Source organism: Artemia sp. Qi Xiang Cuo, chromosome 13 (assembly GCF_049724085.1).
Source record: "Artemia sp. Qi Xiang Cuo chromosome 13, ASM4972408v1, whole genome shotgun sequence".
Classification (NCBI taxonomy): domain Eukaryota; kingdom Metazoa; phylum Arthropoda; class Branchiopoda; order Anostraca; family Artemiidae; genus Artemia; species Artemia sp. Qi Xiang Cuo.
In genome coordinates, this window is record NC_142806.1 from 31,684,884 (window position 1) to 31,709,952 (window position 25,069).

General features: G+C 37.2%; 1 protein-coding gene across 1 annotated transcript in view; it reads right to left on the bottom strand.

Annotated features, from left to right (window-relative positions):
* Positions 1-8,090: 8,090 nt before the first annotated feature.
* Positions 8,091-25,069, bottom strand: part of LOC148945193 (homeobox protein rough-like) — a 35,410-nt gene continuing 18,431 nt past the window's right edge. The window contains exon 2 of the mRNA XM_089098970.1: positions 8,091-8,329. Coding sequence (XP_088955096.1) covers positions 8,091-8,329 — 239 coding nt within the window. The remainder of the gene's footprint in view (positions 8,330-25,069) is intronic.

Here is a 25,069-nt window from a genome sequence, read left to right on the forward strand (position 1 = left end):
AGAAAGGAAAGACCTAATATTTCAGGTCGAACGCCTTCATCGGAGTCGTGGTCTGGTTATTTTGAAAATTTAGAAGGAGACTGTGAAGGGCTAGAAGAGGATAGTCAGTCGTCATGTTCAGGTGAAAGTATTTTCTCGCTGCAGGAGAATGATTATGAATTAGTTGGGGAAGTGACAAGAGAGGAGGTTAGAGAAGTAGTTAGTAAGATGAAAGGAGGTTCAGCACCAGGTTTGGATGGGATACCAGCCTGGGTGGTTAAGAAATTTTTGTCGTTGTTTTTGTCGATATTAGTTATTGCATTTAATAGTATTGTATCTACAGGTAAGTGACCAGAATTGTGGAAGACTTCAGTTGTTATACCGCTTTTTAAGAAGGGGGACCCTAGCTGGAATGATAACTATAGGCCCATAGCTCTAGCACCAGATTTTAGTAAAGTGTTAGAAAAAATTTTAGATAGGAGGCTAGATAGGTGGTTAGGTAAAAATAAAATTATAAATGAAGAGGAAAGAGAATTTAGGAATTGTTATAGTACACCAAATAGGAAATTTTCGCTTAGAGCTATAGTCAATAAGCAAGGAACAGTGATTAGCCGCTTATATGTAGCTTTTTTAGACTTAAGAAAAGCTTCCGATAATGTTGAGAGGGTTCTTTTGGTAGATATTTTGAGAAGCATAGGTTTACCTAGTATTTTTGTGAGGTTAGTTACTAGCATGTACTGCGGAACTAAGGCGATAGTAAAGGCAATAGATCAGGGTTTTTCTAGAGTATATAGAAACCGTAAAGGGGTAAAACAAGGTAGTGCTCTTTCCCTCCGTTTGTTTTCTATTTTTATAAATGATTTAGTTCAGTTTTTCGAAAGAAGGCGGGCTCCGACAGTGGGTCTTGGTTCAAAATTATTTTCAGTTTTGATTTTCGTTGATGATTGCGTACTTGTAGCTAAGTCTGCCCATGAATTACAGATTTTGTTAGATCTTGTTGCAGATTACATAGATCTGAAGAATCTCCAACTTAATGTTAAGAAGACAGAAATGGTTATTTTTGGTAAAAGAAAGGATGAAGAATGTAATGGTAAGTTTATGTTTAAAGGAGACGAAATAAAGATAGTTCAAACTTCAAAATATTTAGATTTTGTATTTCAAAATAATGGTAGTTGGTGTGCCCACATTAAAGAGTCATTAAAAAGGGGGAAAGCGGCTATATCAACAGTTTTTAGGAATGGTTCAGTTATGGGTATTAAAAGTCTAGCAATGCATAAGAGAATATTTTTAACGAAGATTTTGCCAGTTATTCATTATGGTGGGGAATTACGGGGGATGGAAGCGACAGAACAGCTGGAGACCCTTCAGGTAACCTATTACAAAAGGCTTTTCGGCCTCCATAGGACTACGCATACCCAGTTTTTGAAAGGGGAGCTAGGGCTTTTTTCGCTCCGTAAACATAGGCTGGTTCAGGTAGTTAGATTTTGGATGAAGATAGTGCAAGTACCACGAGGTAAACTTATTAGAGAGGCCTATGAAGAGCTACTTGTTTCAGGGCGTAAGAGGTCGTGGCCGTTTAGGGTTAAATCCTTATTAGACAGATTAGGATTGTCATATATATGGAATGATGGTAGAGGTCCCGCCATTAGTCAGATTGATATAATAGGAATAGTTAAACAAAGATTAGAAGACCAGGAGATACAGACATGGGGGAATAAAATTGAGAGACCTGAGACATTGAGCGTTTATAAGGATTTTAAAAAGGGGGTTGGCCAGGAGATTTACTTTAAATTTAATTTGTCAAGTAAGTATTTGTCATGTTGTTTTTAGTTGCGGGCCAACTGTTTGACATTAAGATGGAGGAGTAAATTATTTGAGAGAGGTAAGGGGTTCCCGGCGTCTAGGTACACGTGTCCCATTTGTAATATTGAAGAGGAAAATCTGGACCCTTTTCTGTGCCGGTGCCAGGGGCTTCCTGATTTGAGGGAGGGTATTTTGGGGAAAAGTAATTTTTCACTTCGGGGCATGTTGTCTCAGACGGTACCTAGCCTCATGTGTAGATTATGTAGATTTGTTGATCAGGCACTAAAGGTAAGAAAGGAACTATTGTGAAGAAGATTTGTTATGGTTTGGAATAATAATGCTGAAGGGAGTTTTACTTTTGTTTTTCTTCTATACTTGATGTATAGTGTATATGGCCCTGTAGAAAGGCTTTTGAATACACGATTATTATTATTATTATCATTATGTGTGTATTATATGCGTAATTATGTGAGTTAGTTTTATAGTATTATGTGTGCTTTTCTGCTGCAATTGTTATGCTATTTTATTTTTATTTGCTATGGGCTATGTTTAGTTATTGTTATATATGTTATTATCATGTGTTTTGACTTTATATGCAACTGTGTTTGTTTTTGCCATGGCCCAAAGAGGCTTTTGTTTTGCAATAAATATCTATCTATCTGTAAATTACAGTTCAAATAAGAAATACCATATTTGGATCAGTATAAACAGGCAGTTTTCCTCAATAGGTTGTATGTATGAAGACACCTTTTGCAGCTTTCAGTTACTTTGGGTTGTTATTCTCTTTTTCCTGCGCTGCAGCTACTGCTGCAACCCTTGGTGCCATATGACACCATGCTGGTGCTATCGAGATGAATTAAAAAAAAAAAAATCACGTAACATAAACATTTGCTTTCGGCTGAGCTATTAACCATCTCTCTACGATCTTGCAAGATCCTGCCAACACTGGAGAAAAAGACGAAAGGAAAAAAGAGACACCGTCCTCCCTGCTAATCATACAGAAACGTGTTTTTCCTTGTTTCTTGGGTTGAAGAAGGATTTCTGGTTAAGAGTTTTCGAAAATTTTCTCACGAGAGAGTCTGGCTGAAAACACATTTTATGCTTCAGTTTCTATAGATCGTATATAAGCAATTGTGACAAACACAAGAAGGCTTATGCGTGATTGGGGCAAATTATCCGGAGCTTCCCGTGTTTACCCCTAGATTCCTCCAGATACCCATTCGAAGCTGGGTGGACTTGTGCAACAGGAGAACGCCACTGACCTTCTCCCAAACCAAACAACAGGCAGCACAGAGGCTCGAATCAGAAAGCTTTCGCGTGGGAGTTCAGACGGCTAACCATTCGACCAGGATGGACATATGTCTTGCCCATACTATCTTTATAAGTGAGTAATAATTGTGTATGTATTTATGTATTTATTTTTTCTCAACAACGGCTCGATATTTTTTCGGGAAAATTGGCATCTTGAGAAATTCTGGCCCGAAAAAAAGTCTAGGTAGGTCAGAAATTTGAGAAAATCTGCCAAGAGCCTTAATTTTGAAATAAAAAAATTGTGTGAGTGACGGGATTATTATATACATCGGTATTGCAATGACGTTGTCACACTTATCACACTTACGTGGAAATATTGAAGATTTTCATGCATGAAAAGTTTACATTAAATTGTTTAATTTTTCATATTTTGACAATGGATTACAACAATTTAAAAATCTTAAAAAGAAAACCAAAAGTTTGAAGCTTAATAGAAATCGTTGTTTGAACTCGGACTTGGTTCAATAATGATTTTTTAAGACATTAAAAAAAGTTGAAATTTTTTTTTTTAATTCACTTCAGAATCGCTAAAGTTATTCTGTAAACTGCAAAAATATTTATGGTGCCTGAGCAACAATTTAATGTTATAATTCAAACATGAAAAATACCTGAAAATTTTTTAATTATATTTTTGTTTGAAAAAATCAACTCGCTACGTGGAACGCAGCCAGTTGTTTTGCCTAATGTCAGTAGGAAGGCCCAAAAGGTGAAAATTTGCAGTGATTACAAATGATGATTCTTTGGAACCACATGAACTATCAAACGTGATTGGACCGAGAGAACGGCCTTCCAAATTCAATTTACAATGGTGAAAATCAACAACCTATATCATCAAATTAGACAAGACCAATACGGGCAGCTAAAGAGAAGGGAGTTGATAAATTTTCTAAAATATTCAAAATCCAAAATGAAGAAGAAAGACAAATGCCGTGAGGAGATATACAACAGCGAGTCAAACAGTTCGTGGTAACGAACTGTAAGTAAGGAGCGACCCGGCTCAATGGTAACCGAAACTCTAGAAAACGGTATTTTGATACCAATAGATACATCAAAAGAATCATATTTTAATGCTGATTTCAAATATGTAAGTTTCATCAAGTTTAGTCCTACCCGTCAAAAGTTAAGCGCCTGAGAAATTTTGGCTGATTTTCGAAAAAAAGGAAGGAAGACCCCCTAAAAGCTATATAACCTTAATGAAAATCATACCATCAGATTCAGCGTATCAGAGAACCCTACTGTAGAGGTTTCAAGCTTCTACCTACAAAAATGTGGAATTTTGCATTTTTTTGCCAGAAGAAAGATCACGGATGCGTGTTTTTTTTGTTGTTGTTTTCAGGGGTGATCGTATCGACCCAGTGGTTCTAGAATATCTTAGGAGGGCTCATTGGAATTGAAATTAAAAGTTCTAGTGTCCTTTTTGAGTGACCAAAAAAATTAAGGGCAACTAGGTCCCCTCCCACGGTCATTTTTTCCCAAAGTCACCCGATCAAAATTTTGAGATAGCCATTTTGTTCAGCATGTTCAAAAATATGATAAGTATGCCTCTTACGATGACTTAATCCCCCGAAGCTCTTGGGGAGAGGGCTGAAAGTTATGAACTTTACCCAATGTTAACATATAGGTTAGTATTGGTTATTGGTAAGTATACAGGCGTTTTCAGGGGTATTTTTTCTGTTAGTGGGGTGGGGGGTGGTTGGGTCGGAGGTTATGTGGGAGGATCTTTCCATTAAGGAATTTTTCATGGGGGAAGGGACATTGCTATGAAGGGGACGCCGGATTTCCCAGCATTATTTAAAAAAAGATCAGAAATTAAATATAAAAAAAACAAGTTTTTCAACTGCAATAGCAGCAACATCACAACTTAAAACGAACAGAAAATATTACATAGATGATTGGGTTCACCCCCTAGTCAATACCTCGCTCTTTAAGCCAAAGATTGTTTAGTACTTTCATAAGAGCTATTAATTCTAATTAACGGCCTTTGTGATTAAGCGGTCATTTTTAAAGAATTGGAACAAAATTCAAACTTTAGCTTAAAGAGCAAGGTACTGACTAGGGGGCGAACCCCCTAATATACGTGTTAAAAATATAGGAACATAGAAGTTTGTTACGTAAGTTAATTTGTAAGTTACATGTATTTATTACTAATAAAAACGTTCGTAAATAAAATTAAACAAGTTTCGTGAAAGCCATTTAACCAAATAAAAGCAAAATTAATATGCAAATTTTGTTTTAATTATCCATGTACGGTGAGCCAAAATCAAAACCTGCATTAATTCAAAAACGTTCAAAAATTAAATAAGAAAAACTAGTTTTTTTACTGAAAGTAAGGAACGACGTTAAAACTTAAAACGAACAGAAATTATTCTGCATATGAAAGGGGCTCTTCCCTCCTCAACGCCTCGCTCTTTACGCTTAAGTTTGACTTTCTCAAAACTCTATTTTTTAAACATTGAAAAACTTTAGCGTAAAGAGCGAGGCGTGGCGGAGGGACAGCCCCTTTCATATACGGAATAATTTCTGTTCGTTTTAAGTTTTAACGTCGTTCCTTACTTTCAGTTAAAAAAACTTGTTTTTTTAATTTAATATCAAAAGGTGTCAAAAATGAAAATGAAGAGCAAAGACACAGGCGGTTAGAAAATATGCGAAAATTAGAGTGTATCAAAAATGAAAATGAAGAGAAAAGACACAGGCGGTTAGAAGATATGGGGAAACGAGAATTAGAGCGTGTCAAAAATGAAAATGAAGAGCAAAGACACAAGTGGTTAAAAGACAAGAGACTCCGAGAATCAGAATGTGTCAAACATCGGAGTAAAAACAAATAAATATTAGGTTAGAAGAACAGCGGCGTCGTAATCTTCGACACCAACAACGTGTGTCACAAAACTAAGTACATACGTACAAAGATGCCACAAACTCGGTAAGTGTTACATATAAGTCATTGGGACCCTTCAACATTGCTCTTATTAACTGTCGAGCACTCCGTTTTCCCGAGGAAAGAGTAGCTAACAAAGGCAATTCATTTGGAGATTGTAGCTTGCATGGACGCAAAACTAGAATGAGAAATTTTTTGTAAGACATTGAAGTCAGTAACAACTCGTTTAGTAGCAACTTATTGAAAATCAGGCTAAATAGTAAAAAAGGGCACTGGAATTTCAGATTTTCATTCGAATGAACCCCCTTCAAAGTTTATACGACCACCCTTCCCATAAAAACCTTATATCTTAACAATGGGCAGCTTGCATACCTTACAGCTCTTGCCCTGGGGGCTGAAATTGGGGGTTATCAAACCTGAAGGCAAGGTTATTTGACTTTCGGACAATTTTCAACAAAATTGGTATCTCAAAATTTTGATTGGATGCGTTTGAGGAAACAACAGTGTGAAGGGTGGCTTGTTGCTCTTCAATTACTTTTGACTCTTAAAAGTGCACTAAAAATTTTAATTTGCAACCGAATGAGTCCCCTCCGAAGTTTATATGACCACCCCTTTCATATGAAGTGCATTTGGGGAAAAATAAATAAATACATAAATATTAATATATTGAACCCTTATGGCCCTTCACTATAGGCAACGCTATAGGATAGAAAGCCACAGGATTGCATCTGACTTAAACAGGTGAATGACATTTTCAATTTCCCTGCTAATAAATATTTGGAATTATCCAGGGGGATAAACTTTCCGTGGGGTGGGGTGACTGTCTGGGAGGTGTTTTCCGCGGAGGGAATTTTCTGGGTTTTTTCCATGGGTAATTTCCAGAGGGGGTATACGCCTAGACCCCACTTCCCCCTTTCCTCCCTAATCAATACCTTAAAGTTTAAACTTCAGCCCCGAAGCCGTTCCCAAGATATTGCAGATGATATTTTGGGATGCGTAGAGTGTTTTCATATCTACCTCTTCCCCTCCCCGAGTGCATATCAACTCGACTCATCCCTCCCTCAAACAAACCCTGAAAGTTTCAACTCGACCCCCCAAAGTCATTCCCAGATATGGAAGAGTATAGTTCCCATACTTGGTAAACTCTTGAAATCTTGGCTTTGTGAACTATCCCTAGAAGCTTCTAATCGATCGGACAACCAAGACAAAGTACCGTCGCTTTTTCTTTTAAAACCTCTCTGTGAACAACGGGTAATTTAGACAATTAAGGTCATTGTCCTTTCATTGATCCTTTTGACCCAAGAGCGATACCTCAAATTTTCGTGCCAATCGCAAACCCACCATCAAACAAGTGCTTCTTTTTCCATAAACCTATGTGAAACAATTAGGTATTTATATTGTTTACTACACCCCTCCCCCTTAAGCTCTGGACTTCATATCATCTCCTTTGGCATACTTGTTGAAACTTTTTACTATTGTGAGCAAAATAGCTACCTCAAATATTGTATTGGATGTGTTGGGGGTTCAACGGGTAACAAAAAAGACAAAAGAAGGGGACTGGTTGACTTCTAACCATTTTTGACTCTTAAAAATCGCAAAAACTTTAAATTTTCAACCGAAAGAGCCCCTTCAGAGTTTCTACAATCACTTCTTCCATACGAAGCCACGGGATGAAAAAAAAAAAAATTACAGGCACAAGGCTCTTCAATCAGGCAGTGGTATATTGCTACCTTTGAAGAGGCCCGTATAAAAATGACAGAACTTGGGGACTAGCTTGATGTAATCACATAGCTTTTTTGAATATTCTTGATAAGGTTAAACAACCTCCTCGAAATTGAGAAAAAATGGAAAACATCTTCCATGCGTGAGCAGGGGGGGGGGGGGGTAACAGGACATTTTTCGGATGCCAAGAGCTAAGGGGGCAAGGATGTAACCAGGGCCAAGGTAAAGAGGCAAAACGTCACAGAGACAGAAGGGTCAGAGGCACGGTGGCAGATTCAAAGGCATAATTGGAGACACAAACCCCTTTAATATGGATATTGACTCTTTTCTTGTCTCCATACTTACCCCTGCAGTACTATAATAACTAATTACGTTTTAAAGAATCTACAAATAAACGTTGTTACCTATTAATATGGTCAATATGAGCCTTTTCTATCCTTTTATCCTTGGCTCTTCGATTTTGAAACCATATCTTAATCTGAGTTTCGGTAAGGGATAGGGTTTTCGCCAGTTCCGCCCTTCTTGGTCTGGTAATATATTCGTTTTGTTGAAATTCACATTCCAGTTGAAATGTTTGCTCGTTTGAAAATGTTGTTCGTTGACGGCGTTGTCTGGGATCTTTTTTGCGTCGTTTTGCCACTAAAATAGGACCAATAAACGTGTTGTACAAAATTAGTTATTCACTATAATTTCTCTTCGTAGTTAATATAATTATAAGTGTAATTTTAGTGAGTAACCTAGGAGGGTCTTTCAGAAAAGATCGACCAAATGATTGAGTTTTTAATTTACATAGCTCTAAGGACTTACTTTTATGTCGTAAAGGACACCCTAGGCGGTCAATCATTTTGATCAAAAGGTTCCGTCAATCGATTGATTTAAGCATGACTGACCTGTTTGATGCTTGAGTCAAGCGTTGACGGTGATTGATAAAAATTTTGAATGACTCAATCGGTTGACGAGGGTGATTGACGGCCTAGACTAGTTTTGTTCAAATATTGCGTCAGTCACGCGCTAACAATAATGGCAGATCAAACAGTTCGTGGTAACGAACTGTAAGTATGGAGCGACCCGGCTCAATGGTAACCGAAACTAAAAAACGGAATTTTGATACCAATAGATACATCAAAAGAATCAAATTTTAATGCTGATTTCAAATATGTAAGTTTCATCAAGTTTAGTCCTACCCATCAAAATTTTAATTCTGACTTCAAATATATAAGTTTCATCAAGTTTAATTTTACCCATCAAAAGTTACGCGCCTGAGAAAATTTGGGTGATTTTGGAAAAAAGGGGAAAGACCCCCTAAAAATTATAGAACCTTAATGAAAATCACACCATCATATTCAGCGTATCAGAGAACCCTACTGTAGATGTTTCAAGCTCCTATCTACAAAAATGTGGAAATTTCCGTTTTTTGCCAGAAGAAAGGTCACGGATGCGTGTTTATTTGTTTTTTGTTTTTTCCCAGGGGTGATCGTATCGACCCAGTGGTCCTGCAATATCATGGGAGGGCTCATTGGAACGGAAATTAAAAGTTCTACTGCCCTTTTTAAGTGACCAAAAAATGGAGGGCAACTAGGCCCCCTCCCACGCTCATTTTTTTCCCAAAGTCACCCGATCAGAATTTTGAGATAGCCATTTTGTTCAGCATGGTCGAAAATATTATAACTCTGTCTTTTAGGATGACTTAAATCCTCAAAGCCCCCAGGAGGAGGGCTGAAAGTTATGAACTTTACCCAATGTTAACATATAGTATTGGTTATTGGGAACCGGCTCAATGGTAACCGAAACTCTAAAAAACGGTACTTTGATACAAATAGCTACATCAAAAGAATCAGATTTTAATGCTGATTTCAAATATAAAAGGTTCATCAACTTTAGTCCTACCCATCAAAAGTTACGCGCCTGAGAAAATTTGGCTGATTTTCGAAAAAAGAGGGAAAGACCCCCTAAAAGGTATAGAACCTTAATGAAAATCACACCATCATATTCCACGTATCAGAGAACCCTACTGTAGAGGTTTCAAGCTCCTATCTACAAAAATGTGGAATTTTGCATTTTTTGCCAGAAGAAAGATCACGTGTTTATTTTTTTTTCCCCAGGGGTTATCGTATCGACCCAGTGGTCCTAGGATATCGTGGGAGGGCTCATTGGAATGGAAATTAAAAGTTCTAGCGTCCTTTTTAAGTAACAAAAAATGGAGGGCAACTAGGCCCCCTCCCACGCTTATTGTTTTCCCAAAGTCACCTGATCAAAATTTTGAGATAACCATTTTGTTCAGCATGTTCGAAAATATTATAAGTATGTCTTTTAGGATGACTTAATCCCCCGAAGTTCCCGGGACGAGGGCTGAAAGTTATGAACTTTACCCACTGTTAACATATTGTTTTGGTTATTGGGACGTATAAAGTACAGACGTTTTCAGGGGAGATTTTTCCTGGTAGTGAGGGGGAGGGGTCGGGCAGGGATTTACGCAGGGAGGGGGGCCTCTGGACCCGGGCCCCCAGAAATCTCACGATTTTTTTTCATTTCCCCATAATTTTCTGATTTTTCTCACAGAATAATGGGTAAGAAGGATTTGACCCCCCCCCCCGAAACAAATTACCCCCCCAGACAAATTCCTGCGTACGTGCCTGGGGTCAGGGGTTATGTATGAGGATCTTTCCATGAAGGAATTTTTCATGGGGGAAGGGATATTGCTATGAAGGGGACGCCGGACTTCCAAGCATTATTTAAAAAAAGATCAGAAATTAAATATAAAAAAACAAGTTTTTCAACTGCAACAGCAGCAACATCAAAACTTTAAACGAACAGAAAATATTAAATATATGATTGGGTTCACCCCCTAGTCAATACCTCACTCTTAAAGCCAGACATTTTTTAGTACTTTCATAAGAGCTATTTATTCTAATTAACAGCCTTTGTGATTAAGCGGTCAGTTTTAAAGAATTGGAACAAAATTCGAACTTTCGCTTAATGAGCAAGGTATTTACTAGGGGTGGAACCCCCTAATAAATGTATTAAAAATATATAAATATAGAAGTTCGTTACGTAAGTTAATTCGTAAGTTACGTATATTTATTACTAATAAAAACGTTCGTAAATAAAATGAAACAAGTTTCAAGAAAGCCATTTAACCAAATAAAAGTAAATGAATATGAAAATTTTGTTTTAGTTATTCATGTACTGTAAGCCAAGATCAAAACCTGCATTTATTCAAAAACCTTCAAAAATTAAATGAAAAAACAAGTTTTTTAACTGAAAGTAAGGAGCGACATTAAAACTTAAAACGAGCAGAAATTATTCCGTATATGAAATGGGTTGTCCCCTCCTCAACGCCTTGCTCTTTACGCTAAAGTTTGACTTTCTCACAACTCTATTTTTTAAAACAATAAAAAAAATTAGCGTAAAGAGCAAGGCGTTGAAGAGGGGACAGCCCCTTTCATAGACGGAATAATTTCTGTTCGTTTTAAGTTTTAATGTCGCTCCTTACTTTCAGTTAAAAAAACTTGTTTTTTTTTATTTAATATACTGGAAGAAAGCAAAAATGTGTAGCGTGAGATTATTTGTTTATTAATAGGGTTATACCGGGATCAACCTGAGTTATGGAAAGTTAACAGGAAAGACTATTTGAACCAAAATAAGAAAAGTGCAGCATTTGGCAAGATATTGCAGGTGGTAAAGATATTAAAACTAGATTATACAGTTCCCGAACTAAAAAAGAAAATTAATTGTTTTAAGAACAAATTTCAATCGTGAATTCGTGAAATTTCAATATTGAATTAGAATATATATATATATATATATATATATATATATATATATATATATATATATATATATATATATATATATATATATATATATATATATATATATATATATATATATATATATATATATATATATATATATATATATATATATATATATATATATATATATATATATATATATATATATATATATATATATATATATATATATATATATATATATATATATATATATATATATATATATATGTATATTCTAATTCTATACAAAACTTTGCCACCACCCGTAAAAAATTCGTAGAATTTGAAAAGGCTTTCGTCCGTAAAAGCTTAAACAACTGGGTTGCTACTCGGCCGGTTTTTTTGGTGTCACTTTGGGTGGCAAAATAGCGTCAATTTTGTGTAAAAAGTGTCAATTTCAAAAAATTTGCCGCTCGCGACGCTTCGCGTCGTTCGCGCTTATATCAACAAGCTTTTTAAATTGAAAATATTGGCCAATCCGCTTGGGATCATCCCCGCGTGGTTTCCCGCATCTTTAACTTCTCCAACATGAAATGTCGGATCTAATGCCATCTATCAACTATAAAAAAGAAATTTTGATTTTACTTAGTCAGTGCTGATTTCCGGCTTTGCACAGCACTTCCACTCTTGTCAACTTTCCAGCCCCCCTCCTAAAAACCCGCTAAAACACAAATGGTGCTTACTGTATAAAATGGGAACTCGTCCCGCAGAGTACTTTCTACTCTTTTTTTTCAAAAACTAGTGGAAAAACAATAAGACAGCTATATAATGTAATCTATTTATCACAACCTGACTAGAATAAGTTTCACGAGAACTCTCGCCACTCCCAGTAAATTTTTCTGTACGATGTCTCCAGGGCAAGGGCGGATCCAGGATTTTTTTTAGGGGGGGGTTACTAATTTTTGAATTTTTCGGGGGGGGGGGTACTAATTTTTGACTCAGTTTTCGACTAATTATACTGATTTTTACCTAGGTTTTACTAATTTTTGGCTTATTTTCGACTCGGTGAAAAATTTCGGGGGGAAGGGGGTCAAACCGGGCAACCCCCCCCCCCCCCTGGATACGGCCTTGCTCCAGGGACTAGGGCATAGGAACAGTCAACAAGAATTTTAAGATTGTGATTTTACTAATAATTGCATAGGATTAAAGATAATGGAAGTTTTGGTATCAATTTTGTTTTTAGTATGATGGTTATGTATGAATATTCATTTGTCCATTGCCAAGAGTTCAAAGAAAAATATGAAAAATATGAACAGAAATGTTTGAGCGCATTTTTGCATCACTGGCCCAGTCACTGAAGAGGTCACTAGGTATTCTTGTGGGACACCAGTGAGCTCAGTGGATGTTTTTGCGTTGTTGAGTTGTTGTGTAATGTCACCAGTGAGCTTTTCAGTCACTGGGCTTCAAGAGCTCCAGTTACGAAAATTGATGAAAAGACGCGTAAAGTTAAGCAGTCACTGGCCCAGTGACTGGTTAATATAGTAACAGCTATTAACATAGTGGCGCAAAAATACACTCTTAGCTTTTCTAGCTCTTTTATTCTTTGAATTGTAGTCAACCCTCAACTAATAAAACATAAAAATTGAATTCGGACCCACTCAAGAATTGCAAACTGCTTGATTGACTTATTGTCTATGAGCCTACAAATTATTGCAACAACACAAAATAGTTGAACTAAACAACTGAAAACAATTGAAGGCTTCTCCACCACAATGCAGTTAAATATCTATCTCTGCCCTCTCCATTGCCAAGTATTTTGGACCCGAAGATCACTGGATGATCTTCGCTTATCAGTGATAAAAATAAGAATATAAAAAATTCTCACACACAGATAGACACAAACACGTTTATGTTTTCACCGCACAGAAAGATTCTTGCATCCAATAATTGCCGAGCGCGGAGTTAAGATGAGAATCTTAACTGACAGAAAAAGGATATCGATGCATATCTACATTGACAGTTTTCCTTTCGGTTTTTGTCTGAAAAAATTCTTTTTTTGTAAAATAGTGCTACTTAGCAAAAAAAGTGCCACTTTTCTAAAAAATATCCTAATAGTGTCAGGTGTCCCAAAAAGTGCCATTTTTTAAAAAAAAGTGTCAAAAGTGACACTAAAGTGTCACCGGTGGCAGCCCTGTTAAACAATAAGAACCTGTTAGTTCCCAAAGCCAACTATCTTTTCAAAGGCAAGCTAAGCCTTCTTAAACTTTTTGATACCGTAGGTTTTTAGCTTTGATACAGCAAGGATGAGCGGGTTAAGTTAGGTGCTTTTTTTCTCCCCTTAATTGGCACATTTCCAAGATGCTTTTCACAACCACAACACCATTTTTTTTTTCTATGTTACGTGTGAACCTCTTCGTTGCCTATTGTTTAACACGATTTTCTCTGTCCGTGACAAATATAGGAAATAATTGTGAAAGATGGTTGAGTAATCAAGTTACTACTACATTTATGAATGGAGGGGTATAAAATAAGATCAAACTGAAACTCTAAGAAACGAAATTTTGATACCAATAGATGCTAAAAGTAAAGTAAAGGTAAAGACTATTTTAACCAAAATAAGAAAAGTGCAGCATTTGGCAGGATATTACAGGCGGTAAAGACATTAAAACTAGATTATACAGTTCCCGAACTAAAATAGAAAATTAATTGTTTTAAGAACGAATTTCAATCGTGAATACAAGGCGATCGAGCAAAAAAAAAAGAAGAGGTCTGGGACTTCAGAAGATGACATCTCACAACCTTCCCTGTGGTAATACAATGACCTTGCATTTATTTGGGATCAGATTGAAATTATTGTACTAGCAGTAAAAACTTGATTTTTTGTGGGTGGTGTTTACCCCCTCCACCGGACCCCCCCCCCCACGGGAAATCTCCCCACGGAAAATAGCACCCCCATGGATTTTTGTATGGCGGGGTATAAAATAAGATCAAACTAAAACTCTAAAAAACGAAATTTTGATACCAATAGATGCATCAAAAGAATAAGATTTTTATGCTGATTTCAGATATATAGGTTTCATCAAGTTTGGTATTACCCATTAAAAGTTACGAGCCAGAGAAAATTTGCCTTTTTTTCGAAAAAAGGGGAACACCCCCTAAAAGTCAGAGAATCTTAATGAAAGTAATAGCATCAGATGCAGCTTATCAGAGAAGTTTCTCCTGTAGAAGTTTCAAGCTCATATCTGCAAAAAAGTGGAATTTTGTTTTTTTCCAGAAGAAAGATCACGGATGCGTATTTGCTTTATTTTTTTTTCCAAGAGTGATTTTATCGACCCAAAGGTCCTAGATCATCAGGAGAGGGCTTATTCGAAAGGAATTTAAAAGTTCTAGTGCCCTTTTTAAGTGACCAAAAAATTGGAGGGCAACTAGGCCCCCTCTACCGCTCATTTTCCCCCAGAAGTCACCCTATCAAAATCTTGAGACAGCCATTTTGTTCATTATAGTAAAAAAATCTAATAACTAAGTCTTTGAGGACGAATTAATACCCCGCAGTCCTTGGGGAAAGTGCTGAAAGTTGTGAACTTTGCCACAACTTTCTTGAAAGTTGTGGTTATTGGGAAGTATACATGCGTTTTCAGGGGGATTTTTTCTAGTGGGGGGATTGGGGAGGGGATTACGTGGGAGAATCTTTCCATGGAGGAATTTTTCCTGGGGGAAGATAATTTTCCACGAAGGGAACGCCGGATTTCCCGCCATTTTTAAAATAAACTATCAGAAATTAAATTAAAAAAACAAGTTTTCTTTTCAACTGAAAGTAAGGAGCAACATTAAAACTTAAAACGAACAGAAATTATTGCGTATATGATTGGGTTCATCCCCCTTGTCAATACCTCGCTCTTCACGCAATTTTTTTTAGTGCTTTCAAAAGCTTGATTAAACGCCCTTTGTGAATCATGGGCCATTCTCAAAGAACTAGAAAAAAGAATCAAACTTTAGCGTAAAGAGTGAGGTATTATCGAGGGGGGCGAACCCACTCATGTACATAATAATTTCTGATCGTTTTAAGTTTCAATGTTGCTCCTTACTTTCAGTTGAAAAAAACTTGTTTTTTTTAAGCAACAACCTGGTGCCCTTTTGAGTGAAGATAGGAAAATACCAAGATCAAAAGAAGCTTGAACAAGCTCAGTTAAGGGCGAGACAATTGCTGGTAAAATGAACTTGATAACCTTAGTAGGGATATCATCTTGGCTTGATGACAAAGGACCTTGTTGGAAAGAGACAATCCTGCAAATTTTTGACTCACTTATGGGCTCAGTCCCCATTGATTTTAGTCAAGCCGGGCCTGAATAGGACTTGTAATCCAGATCAGAAGGTGCTGGAAAAGTAATTGCTACAGTGGTTTTCACCAACAGTAGAGAAATAAGACGCTGGTAGATTTTCAACAACATTTCTGCCGGATACCAGCTGACCATTGATTAAAAGACTTTATGGAGAAGCTGATTTGAGAGGGCCAGGCTTAAGAACTGAACTAATAAGTTTCCGGCTTTTCCTAACATCTTTTCCACAATTTTAGAACTTCCTAGAATAAAAATGGGACTTTTATTATAAATGGGACTCTAACTCTTATATTCATTCAGATGACGAACTAGAGAAGAAGTTTTCTACTTTTTCCAAAGATAATTCTTTCTTCTCCAGCTCTTGAGTAAACTGGGAGTCATCCAGGGGTTTAAAGGCTCTGATTTTCCTTGTCGACAGCGCAAAGATAAGGGGTTACAGGTTTGAAGTATTGCAGACTTCACTAGATCATAAAACAAATCGAAACGCATATTAAAATCTGCTATACATCCAGAATCATCCAGCACTTGTTGAGACAATCATTATTTTAAGATTCGCAGGCTCTTTTTGGAGGTGTGATAAGAAAAACTTGTTAAGCTCTGGTAGACACAGGCTAAGGAAGGGCTAACTTCAAAAAAAAAATAAATAAAAGGAAATTGATTTGAAATGTCACTTACCAAGACAGAGCTACTAAGAATTGGTAAAGAAGAAAAAATATTATCAATTAGAGTGGCTGTTGTTTCAGTTACTCTAGTAGCAGGGCTTCCACTTTAATGGAGATTACCCTATTTTAGGGAGAAATTACTTCTTTTAGAAACACTTGTTTTGAATCTAGGGATAAAGGGAAATCTGGGGTAAAATAAGGATTTTCAGGGAAATCTTTGGTAAATTAATGATTTTAAGAATTCCCCAAAGAAAAAATTCGACCAAAAGTTTGTTTACAAGTGGCTTCAGTTACCAATGTTTAAAAAATTGATAGATAAAAGAGGGTCAAAGAAAAATACTTATGTACCATACTGTAGGTTCTGTTTAAAGTATGAATATTGAGGGAAATCAGAGTTGACCCGCCATGCTCTGACCGAGTACCATATAAAAGCAAGCAATGAAATTGAGACAAAGGTTGGCCGTGGCAGCATTGAAAAACTTCTGACTGTAGGCAATAATTCCAAAGAAATTAAACAGCTTATCTGAATATTTTCGGCAGAACATAATCTGCCATTACGTCTTGCAGACAGCTTGATCCCTCTCCTAAGAAAATTATGTCCAAAAGACCAGGCCCTAGCGGGGGGTCACTCTAGGTAAACAGAAACCTGGAGTACACAACCAGCTAGTCGAGTTGCTCAAAACTGCTTTTTTCTCCGTGATAACTGATGAGACCACTGATTGTACTAATGATAAACAACTATCTATCATTGTAGTGTTTTTTTAGTGAGAAGATCTAAACCTTCATGTCGAAGTATTGGACATGGTTAAGTGTAGTGATAAGTCGGCTGAGGGTCTGACTAACTGCATCAAACAAATCACTGGAAAAATTAATTCCCTGGCAAAATATTGTTGGATTTTTGTGCAGACACTACTACCGTCATTTTGGAGCCAATAGATCTGCTTCAACGCTAATAAAAGCCATAATGCCCCATATCTTGAATGTGAAATGTTCATGCCATCTTATTCACTTATGTTCATCCTATGCATGCTTGTCACTTCCCAAGACACTAGAAGACTTGGCGCAAAATATCTCTGCCCAGTTTTCCAGAAGCGCTTCCAGATGAGATAAGTATGCTGAATTTCAGGAGTTATTTCAATGCAAAGCACTCTCAATTCTTGCACCAGGACGGACCCACTGGTTGTCCCTGCAGGCCTGCATAAAGAGGCTTATTGGTCGTCTGGCTGCTCTTACTCAATATTTCGTAGAAACCACGTTTGACGATCCAACTCCAACCAATGACCTTATCTTCTCAACATTACAAAGCAAGTTGACTAAGCCATACTTTGAATTCATGAACTACTCTCTCGGCCTCTCTAACGAAGGCAAGTGCCTCTCTAACGAAGGCAAGTGCCAGCAAACTTGTGAATGATTCTGCGTCTAACTTCAAGAAATTCAACCATATTCGCAGTGTTGGTTTGTTTACCGAATTGGATCCTTACCTTTCAAGTGAGTACCTGCCTTTAGACCAAACATAAAGGGGAATAGATGCAACCGATTCAATGCAAGAACTCGTAGATGCTCAAGAGCCAAGTGATAATATTGATCTCTTTTACCAGTCTTGTCGAAAACACTATATAGTCCTAATCAAGCAGATTCAAGACCGTTTCAAGTTTGAAGACAAAATTTATGACGTTTTGGCTTTGGTTGAACCAAGGAATGCAAGAAATTTGAAGGAAAAATCTCTATGGCCACTATTTGTGAAATTCTAAGAGAATATTGGTGCCTCCAGAAAACAGACGTGTAATGGAGGTCACGGGCAATGACTGATGTCACTGAGCTTCATTTGGAAGATGCCCAATCTGAAGACCTGTCAGTTGAGCTTTTGCAGTACTGGATTAAGATATTTAGTCTGAAGACTTGTAGTGGCGAAATGAAGTACCCGGAATTGCGAAAGTGCATAACACGGATTTTCTCTTTACCTTTTAGCAATGTACCAGCTGAGTGTTTGTTTAGTCTCCTGGAATTAACCAAAACAGACATCCGAGATAGTGTCGAGAATTTCACACTTGCCTCACTTATTCGAGTCAATTACTGGTTGAAAAACGAAGATAAAACTTCATCCACTGTCAGTATACCGAAAGCTGTCGCTGGCTTCAAGACGAAGGCAAACGCTACGTGCGATGAAGTTCTGGAGATGACACTTAATTAAACATTTTTTATGTGTTCTCGGTAGTGTAAAAGATGTTATATGCATCATTATCTGAAGTAAAAAGAACAATTTGATGATGCGCTATGTTTTTTTTCGTGTATAGAAATATGTCATTTGGACATCAAATATGTCCAGTTTGTAACCCTGCCAACAAAATGTGGCTGCAAATCATCCATCAGAGTTTCAAGTTGGTCGAAGGAAGAGATCAGCCCTTGAGAATGGCTCCAGACAGCTAAAGAAAAATGCATGGAACAATAACCAGTAAAAATCACATTGAATTGCAAACAAAAATGTTACATAAGACTGAAGAATAACATGATAATTATGCTATTGCACAATTTGGATATTTCAGAAATTACAAAGGAATAAGGAATGTGTTATTTTAGCGTCTGTAAAAGATAAACAGGAAGGAAAAATTAAATTCACTTCCGAATTTCTTAATCCAACTGAAATTGCTCATTTGCCTACATAAAACTAAAGAACAAAGGGATGGATGCGTAATTTAAATATTTCAGAGGGCATAAGCATTGGAACATTCCTAGTCATTGCTTTATTATGTAACAACGCAATTAAAGTAAAAATATAAAGACTGGGGAATCTATCCCCCAATAACGTTTAACTTTTGTAAATTTTTAGTTTGATGTAAATACACGCTACTCTTTTTTGATAATTTTTTCTATTTTGAATTGAAATATGGTTGAAAAACAATGGTAGCCAATAAAACTTGAATTACAGTTGCTTGAAAATTGAAGAGTTTAATTACCAAACTGACCAATCTTAGCAAACCTCAATTGCGTATCTCCGGTTTAGATAATAAAAAGTATCATTATAAGCTGAATAACGCCATACAAAACAGAATTCTAAAGCACATATCAGAATATCAAAACTTAAAAACAAACCACATCTCCCCAAGACTGTATCCACGGTAGGGGTTTCCAGGTTCGAACCCTACACCCCTAACAAAAAAACTGTCCAACACATAAAAACGTAACAAGATACAAATAAACAAATGTATGATGCATTTTTTTTTCAAATTATAATAAGGAACGAACTCTAGCCCATTGTAACTAAAATATTAAAATAAATAATCATATACACGATGATGTAACACAATTATCTTTTGCATGATAATATAATCCGGGTTGCATCATAGGCAGCGCAATAGTGCTGCCTAAGTAAAGAACGATGTTGGCACAATGTATTATTTATTTGTTTTTTTCCTTTAGACCAGGGCACTTCATATCGAAGGAGTTGTCGTAGAAACTTCAAAAAGGGCTCATTCGACTGGAAATTGGAGTGGCTTGTGCCCTTTTTAATAGTCGACAGGGATTGGAAGGCAACTAACACCCCTTCAACACCCCCGCCCCATTTCCCCAAACACACAAAATGCAAATTTTGAGATAGCCATTTTGTTCATCGTAGTTGATTTCCAGATAGAAATTATGTTTTTGAGGAGGACACTCCCCCACAGCCCTCAGGGCAAGGGTTGTAAGCCCTCAGGGCAGGGCGATGGCGTTGTTACTTTATTATGTAACAACGCAATTAAAGTAAAAATATAAAGACTGGGGAATCTATCCCCCCATAACGTTTAACTTTTGTAAATTTTTAGTTTGATGTAAATACATACTTTTCTTTTTTGATAATTTTTTCTATTTTGAATTGAAATATGGTTGAAAAACAATGGTAGCCAATAAAACTTGTGAATTACAGTTGCTTGAAAATTGACAAGTTTAATTACCAAACTGACCAATCTTAGCAAACCTCAATTGCGTATCTCTGGTTTAGATAATAAAAAGTGTTATTATAAGCTGAATAAGGCCACAAAAAACAGAATTCTAAAGCATATATCACAATATCAAAACTTAATAATAACCATCTCTCCCCAAAACTGTATCCATGGTAGGGGTTTCCAGGTTCGAACCCTCCACTCCTAACAAAAAAACTGTCCAACACATAAAAACGTAACAAGATACAAATAAACAAATGTTTGATGCATTTTTTTTCAAATTATAATAAGGAACGAACTCTAGCCCATTGTAACTAAAATATTAAAATAAATAATCATATACAAGATGATGTAACACAATTATCTTTTGCATGATAATATAATTCGGGTTGCATAATAAGCAGCGCAATCGCGCTGCCTAAGTAAAGAACGATGTTGGCACAATATTATTTTTTTTTTTTCCTTTAGACCAGGGCTCTTCGTATCGAAGGAGTTGTCGTAAAAACTTCAAAAAGGGCTCATTCGACTGGAAATTGGAGTGGCTTGTGTGCCCTTCTCAATAGTCGAAAGTGATTGGAAGGCAACTAACCCCCTTCAACACCCCCCCCATTTCCCCCATTTGAGATAGCCATTTTGTTCATAGTAGTTGATTTCCAGATAGAAATTAAGTTTTTGAGGAGGACACTCCCACACAACCCTCAGGGCAAGGGCTGTAAGTTGTGCCCTGGGGGCATATAAGCTGTTTATAGAAGGTTTTGTCGTAAAAACTTCAAAAAAGGCTCTTTCGATTTGAAATTAAAAGGGCCTGTGCCCTTTTTAATAGTCGAAAGTAATTGGAGGGCAATAAGCCCCCTCTCACGCCCACCTTTTCCCAAACACATTCAATCAAAATTTTGAGATAGCCATTTTGTTCAACGTAGTTGAAAGTTCTGGAACTTAGGTCTTTGAGGATGACACCCCCCCCCCAGAGCCTTCAGGGCAAGGGTCGTAAGTTATGCCTTGTAGGAAATTCAAAGGGCTAGTGCCCTTTTTCATAGTTAAAAGTGATTTGAGGGCAACTAACCCCCGTCTCACGCCCACCTTTTCCCCAAAAACATCCAATCAAAATTTTTAGATAGCCATTTTGCTCAACGTAGTTAATAGTTTTAGAAATTAGGTCTTTGAGGATGAAAACCCCCCTCAGAGCCCTCGGGGCAAGGGTAGTAAGTTATGCCCTGGGGCATATAAGGTTTTTTTTATAGATAGTGATGTTGTAGAAACTTCAAAAAGAGCTCATTCGATTGGAAATTAAAAGGGCTTGTGCCCTTTTAAATAACCGAAAGTGATTGGAGGATAACTAACACCCCTCTCACACTCACCATTTCCCCTAACACATCCAATCAAAATTTTGAGATAGCTATTTTGTTCGACGTAGTTAAAAAGTCTGGAAATTATGTTTTTGAGGAGGACATTCTCCCCACAGTCCTGTGGGCAAGGGTTGTAATTAATGCCCTGGGGGCATATAAGTTTTTTCTTATAGAAAGCGTTGTCGTAGAAAATTCAAAATGGGATCATTCGATTGGAAATTGAAACGGCTAGTGCCCTTTTTAATTGTCGGAACTGATTGGAGGGGAATTGACGCCCCTCTCACGCCCACCATTTCCCAAAACACCTCCAATCAACATTTTGGGATAGTAATTTTCTTCAACGTAGTTGAAAATTCTGGAAATTGGGTCTTTGAGGATGACACCCCCCGAGCCCTCAGGGCAAGGGTTGTAAGTTATGCCCTGGGGGCATTTAAGGTTTTTATAGAAAGCGTTGTTGTAGAAACCTGAAAAGGCTCATTCGATTGGAAATTGAAAGGGCTAGAGCCTTTTTTAATAGTTGAAAGTGATTGGAGAACAACTAACGCCCCTCTCATACCCACCATTTCCCCAAACACATCCAACCAAAATTTTTAGATAGCCTTTTTGTTTAACGTAGTTGATAGTTCTAAAAATTAGGTCTTTGAAGATGACAACCCCCCTAGAGCCCGGAGGACTAGGGTTATAAGTAATGCCCTGGGGGCATATGAGGTGTTTATAGACAGCGTTGAAATAGAAACTTCAAAAAGGGCTCATTTGACTGTTTGTTACAATTGCTAATGTTTTTTTTATTAGTCGAAAGTGATTGGAAGGCTTTACATTTTTATAGTAAAGATCGATGTGGGTACATTGTATTATTTTTTTATTGTTTTTATTTTATTCTATTTTCAGACCAGGGCACTTTGTATCGAAGGAGTTGTCATAGGAACTTCGAAAAGGCCTCAATCGATTGAAAATAGAAAGGGCTAATGCCCTTTTAATAGTCGAAAGTGATTGGAGGGCAACTAATCCCCCTCTCATGCCTACCTTTTTCCCAAACACATCCAATCATAAATTTTTAGATAGCTATTTTGTTCAACGTAGTTAATAATTTAAGAAATTAGGTCTTTGAGGATGAAAACCCCCTCAGAGCCCTCGGGGCAAGGGTAGTAAGTTATGCCCTGGGGATATAAGGTTTTTTTTCATAGATAGTGATGTTGTAGAAACTTCAAAAAGAGCTCATTCGATTGGAAATTAAAAGGGCTTGTGCCCTTTTAAATAACCGAAAGTGATTGGAGGATAACTAACACCCCTCTCACACCCACCATTTCCCCAAACACATCCAATCAAAATTTGAGATCGCCATTTTGTTCGACGTAATTAAAAAGTCCGGAAATTATGTTTTTGAGGATGACACTCCCCCCACAACCCTCAGGGCAAGGGTTGTAAGTAATGCCCTGGGGGCATATAAGGTTTTTCTTATAGAAAGTGTTGTCGCGGAAAATTCAAAACGGGATCACTTGATTTGAAATTGAAACGGCTAGTGCCCTTTTTAATAGTCGGAAGTGATTGGAGGGCAACTAACCCCCCTCTCAAGCCCACCATTTCCCCAAACACATCCAATCAACATTTTGGGATAGTAATTTTCTTCAACATAGTTGAAAGTTCTGGAAATTGGGTCTTTGAGGATGACACCCCCGAGCCCTCACGGTAAGGGTTGTAAGTTATGCCCCCCAGGCCCCTTAAATGCCCCCAGGGCAAGTTATGCCCTGGGGGCATTTAAGGTTTTTATAGAAAGTGTTGTTGTAGAAACTTCAAAAGGCTCATTCGATTGGAAATTGAAAGGGCTAGATTCTTTTTTAATAGTTGAAAGTGATTGGAGAACAACTAACGCCCCTCTCACGCCCACCATTTCCCCAAACACATCCAACCAAAATTTTGAGACAGCCGTTATGTTTAACGTAGTTGAAAGTTCTGGAAATTAGGCATTTGAGGATGAAAACCCCCTCACAGCCATCAGAGCAAGGGTTGTAATTTATGCCCTGAGGGCATATAAGGTGTTTATAGAAAGTGTTGTCGTAGAAACTTCAAAAGGGCTCATTCGATTGTAAATTGAAACGGCTAGTGCCCTTTTTAATAGTCAAAAGCGATTGGATGGCTTGACATTTTTATAGTAAAGATTGATGTGAGTACATTGTATTATTTTTTTATTGTTTTTTATTTAATTTTTTTTTTTCAGACCAGGGCACTTTGTATCAAAGGAGTTGTCGTAGGAACTTCGAAAAGGGCTCATTCGATTGAAAATAGAAAGGGCTAATGTCCTTTTAATACTCGAAAGTGATTGGAGGGCAACTAAGCCCCCTCTCATGCCTACCTTTTTCCCAAACACATCCAATCATAAATTTGAGAAAGCCATTTTGTTCAACGTAGTTGAAAGTTCTGGAACTTAGGTTTTTGAGGATGACACCCCCCCCCCCAGAGCCTTCAGGGCAAGGGTTGTAAGTTATGCCCTGGGGGAATATAAGGTTTTAATAGAAAGCGTTGTCGTAGAAACTTCAAAAAGGGCTCATTTGATTAGAAATTGAAATGGCTAGTGCTCTTTTTAATAGTCGAAAGTGATTGGAAGGCAACTAACACCCCTTTTACGCCCATCATTTATCTAAACAGCTTCAATCAAAATTTTGAGATAGTCATTTTGTTCAAAGTAGTTGAAAGGTCCGGAAATTATATCTTTGAGGATGAAATTCCCCCCACGGCGCTCTGGGTAAGAGTTGTAAGTTATGCCCTGGGGGTATATAAGGTCTTTATTGTAAGCTTTGTCGTAGAAACTTAAAAAAGGGTTCATTCGAATGGAAATTCAAAGGGCTAGTGCCCTTTTTCATAGTTAAAAGTGATTTGAGGGCAACTAACCCCCGTCTCACGCCCACCTTTTCCCCAAACAAATCCAATCAAAATTTTTAGATAATCATTTTGTTCAACGTAGTTAATAGTTTTAGAAATTAGGTCTTTGAGGATAAAAACCCCCTCAGAGCCCTCGGGGCAAGGGTAGTAAGTTATGCCCTGGGGCATATAAGGTTTTTTTTTATAGATAGTGATGTTGTAGAAACTTCAAAAAGAGCTCATTCGATTGGAAATTAAAAGGGCTTGTGCCCTTTTAAATAACCGAAAGTGATTGGAGGATAACTAACACCCCTCTCACACCCACCATTTCCCGAAACACATCCAATCAAAATTTGAGGTCGTCATTTTGTTCGACGTAGTTAAAAAATACGGAAATTATGTTTTTGAGGATGACACTCCCCCCACAGCCCTCAGGGCAAGGGTTGTAAGTAATGCCCTGGGGGCATATAAGGTTTTTCTTATAGAAAGTGTTGTCGTGGAAAATTCAAAATGGGATCATTCGA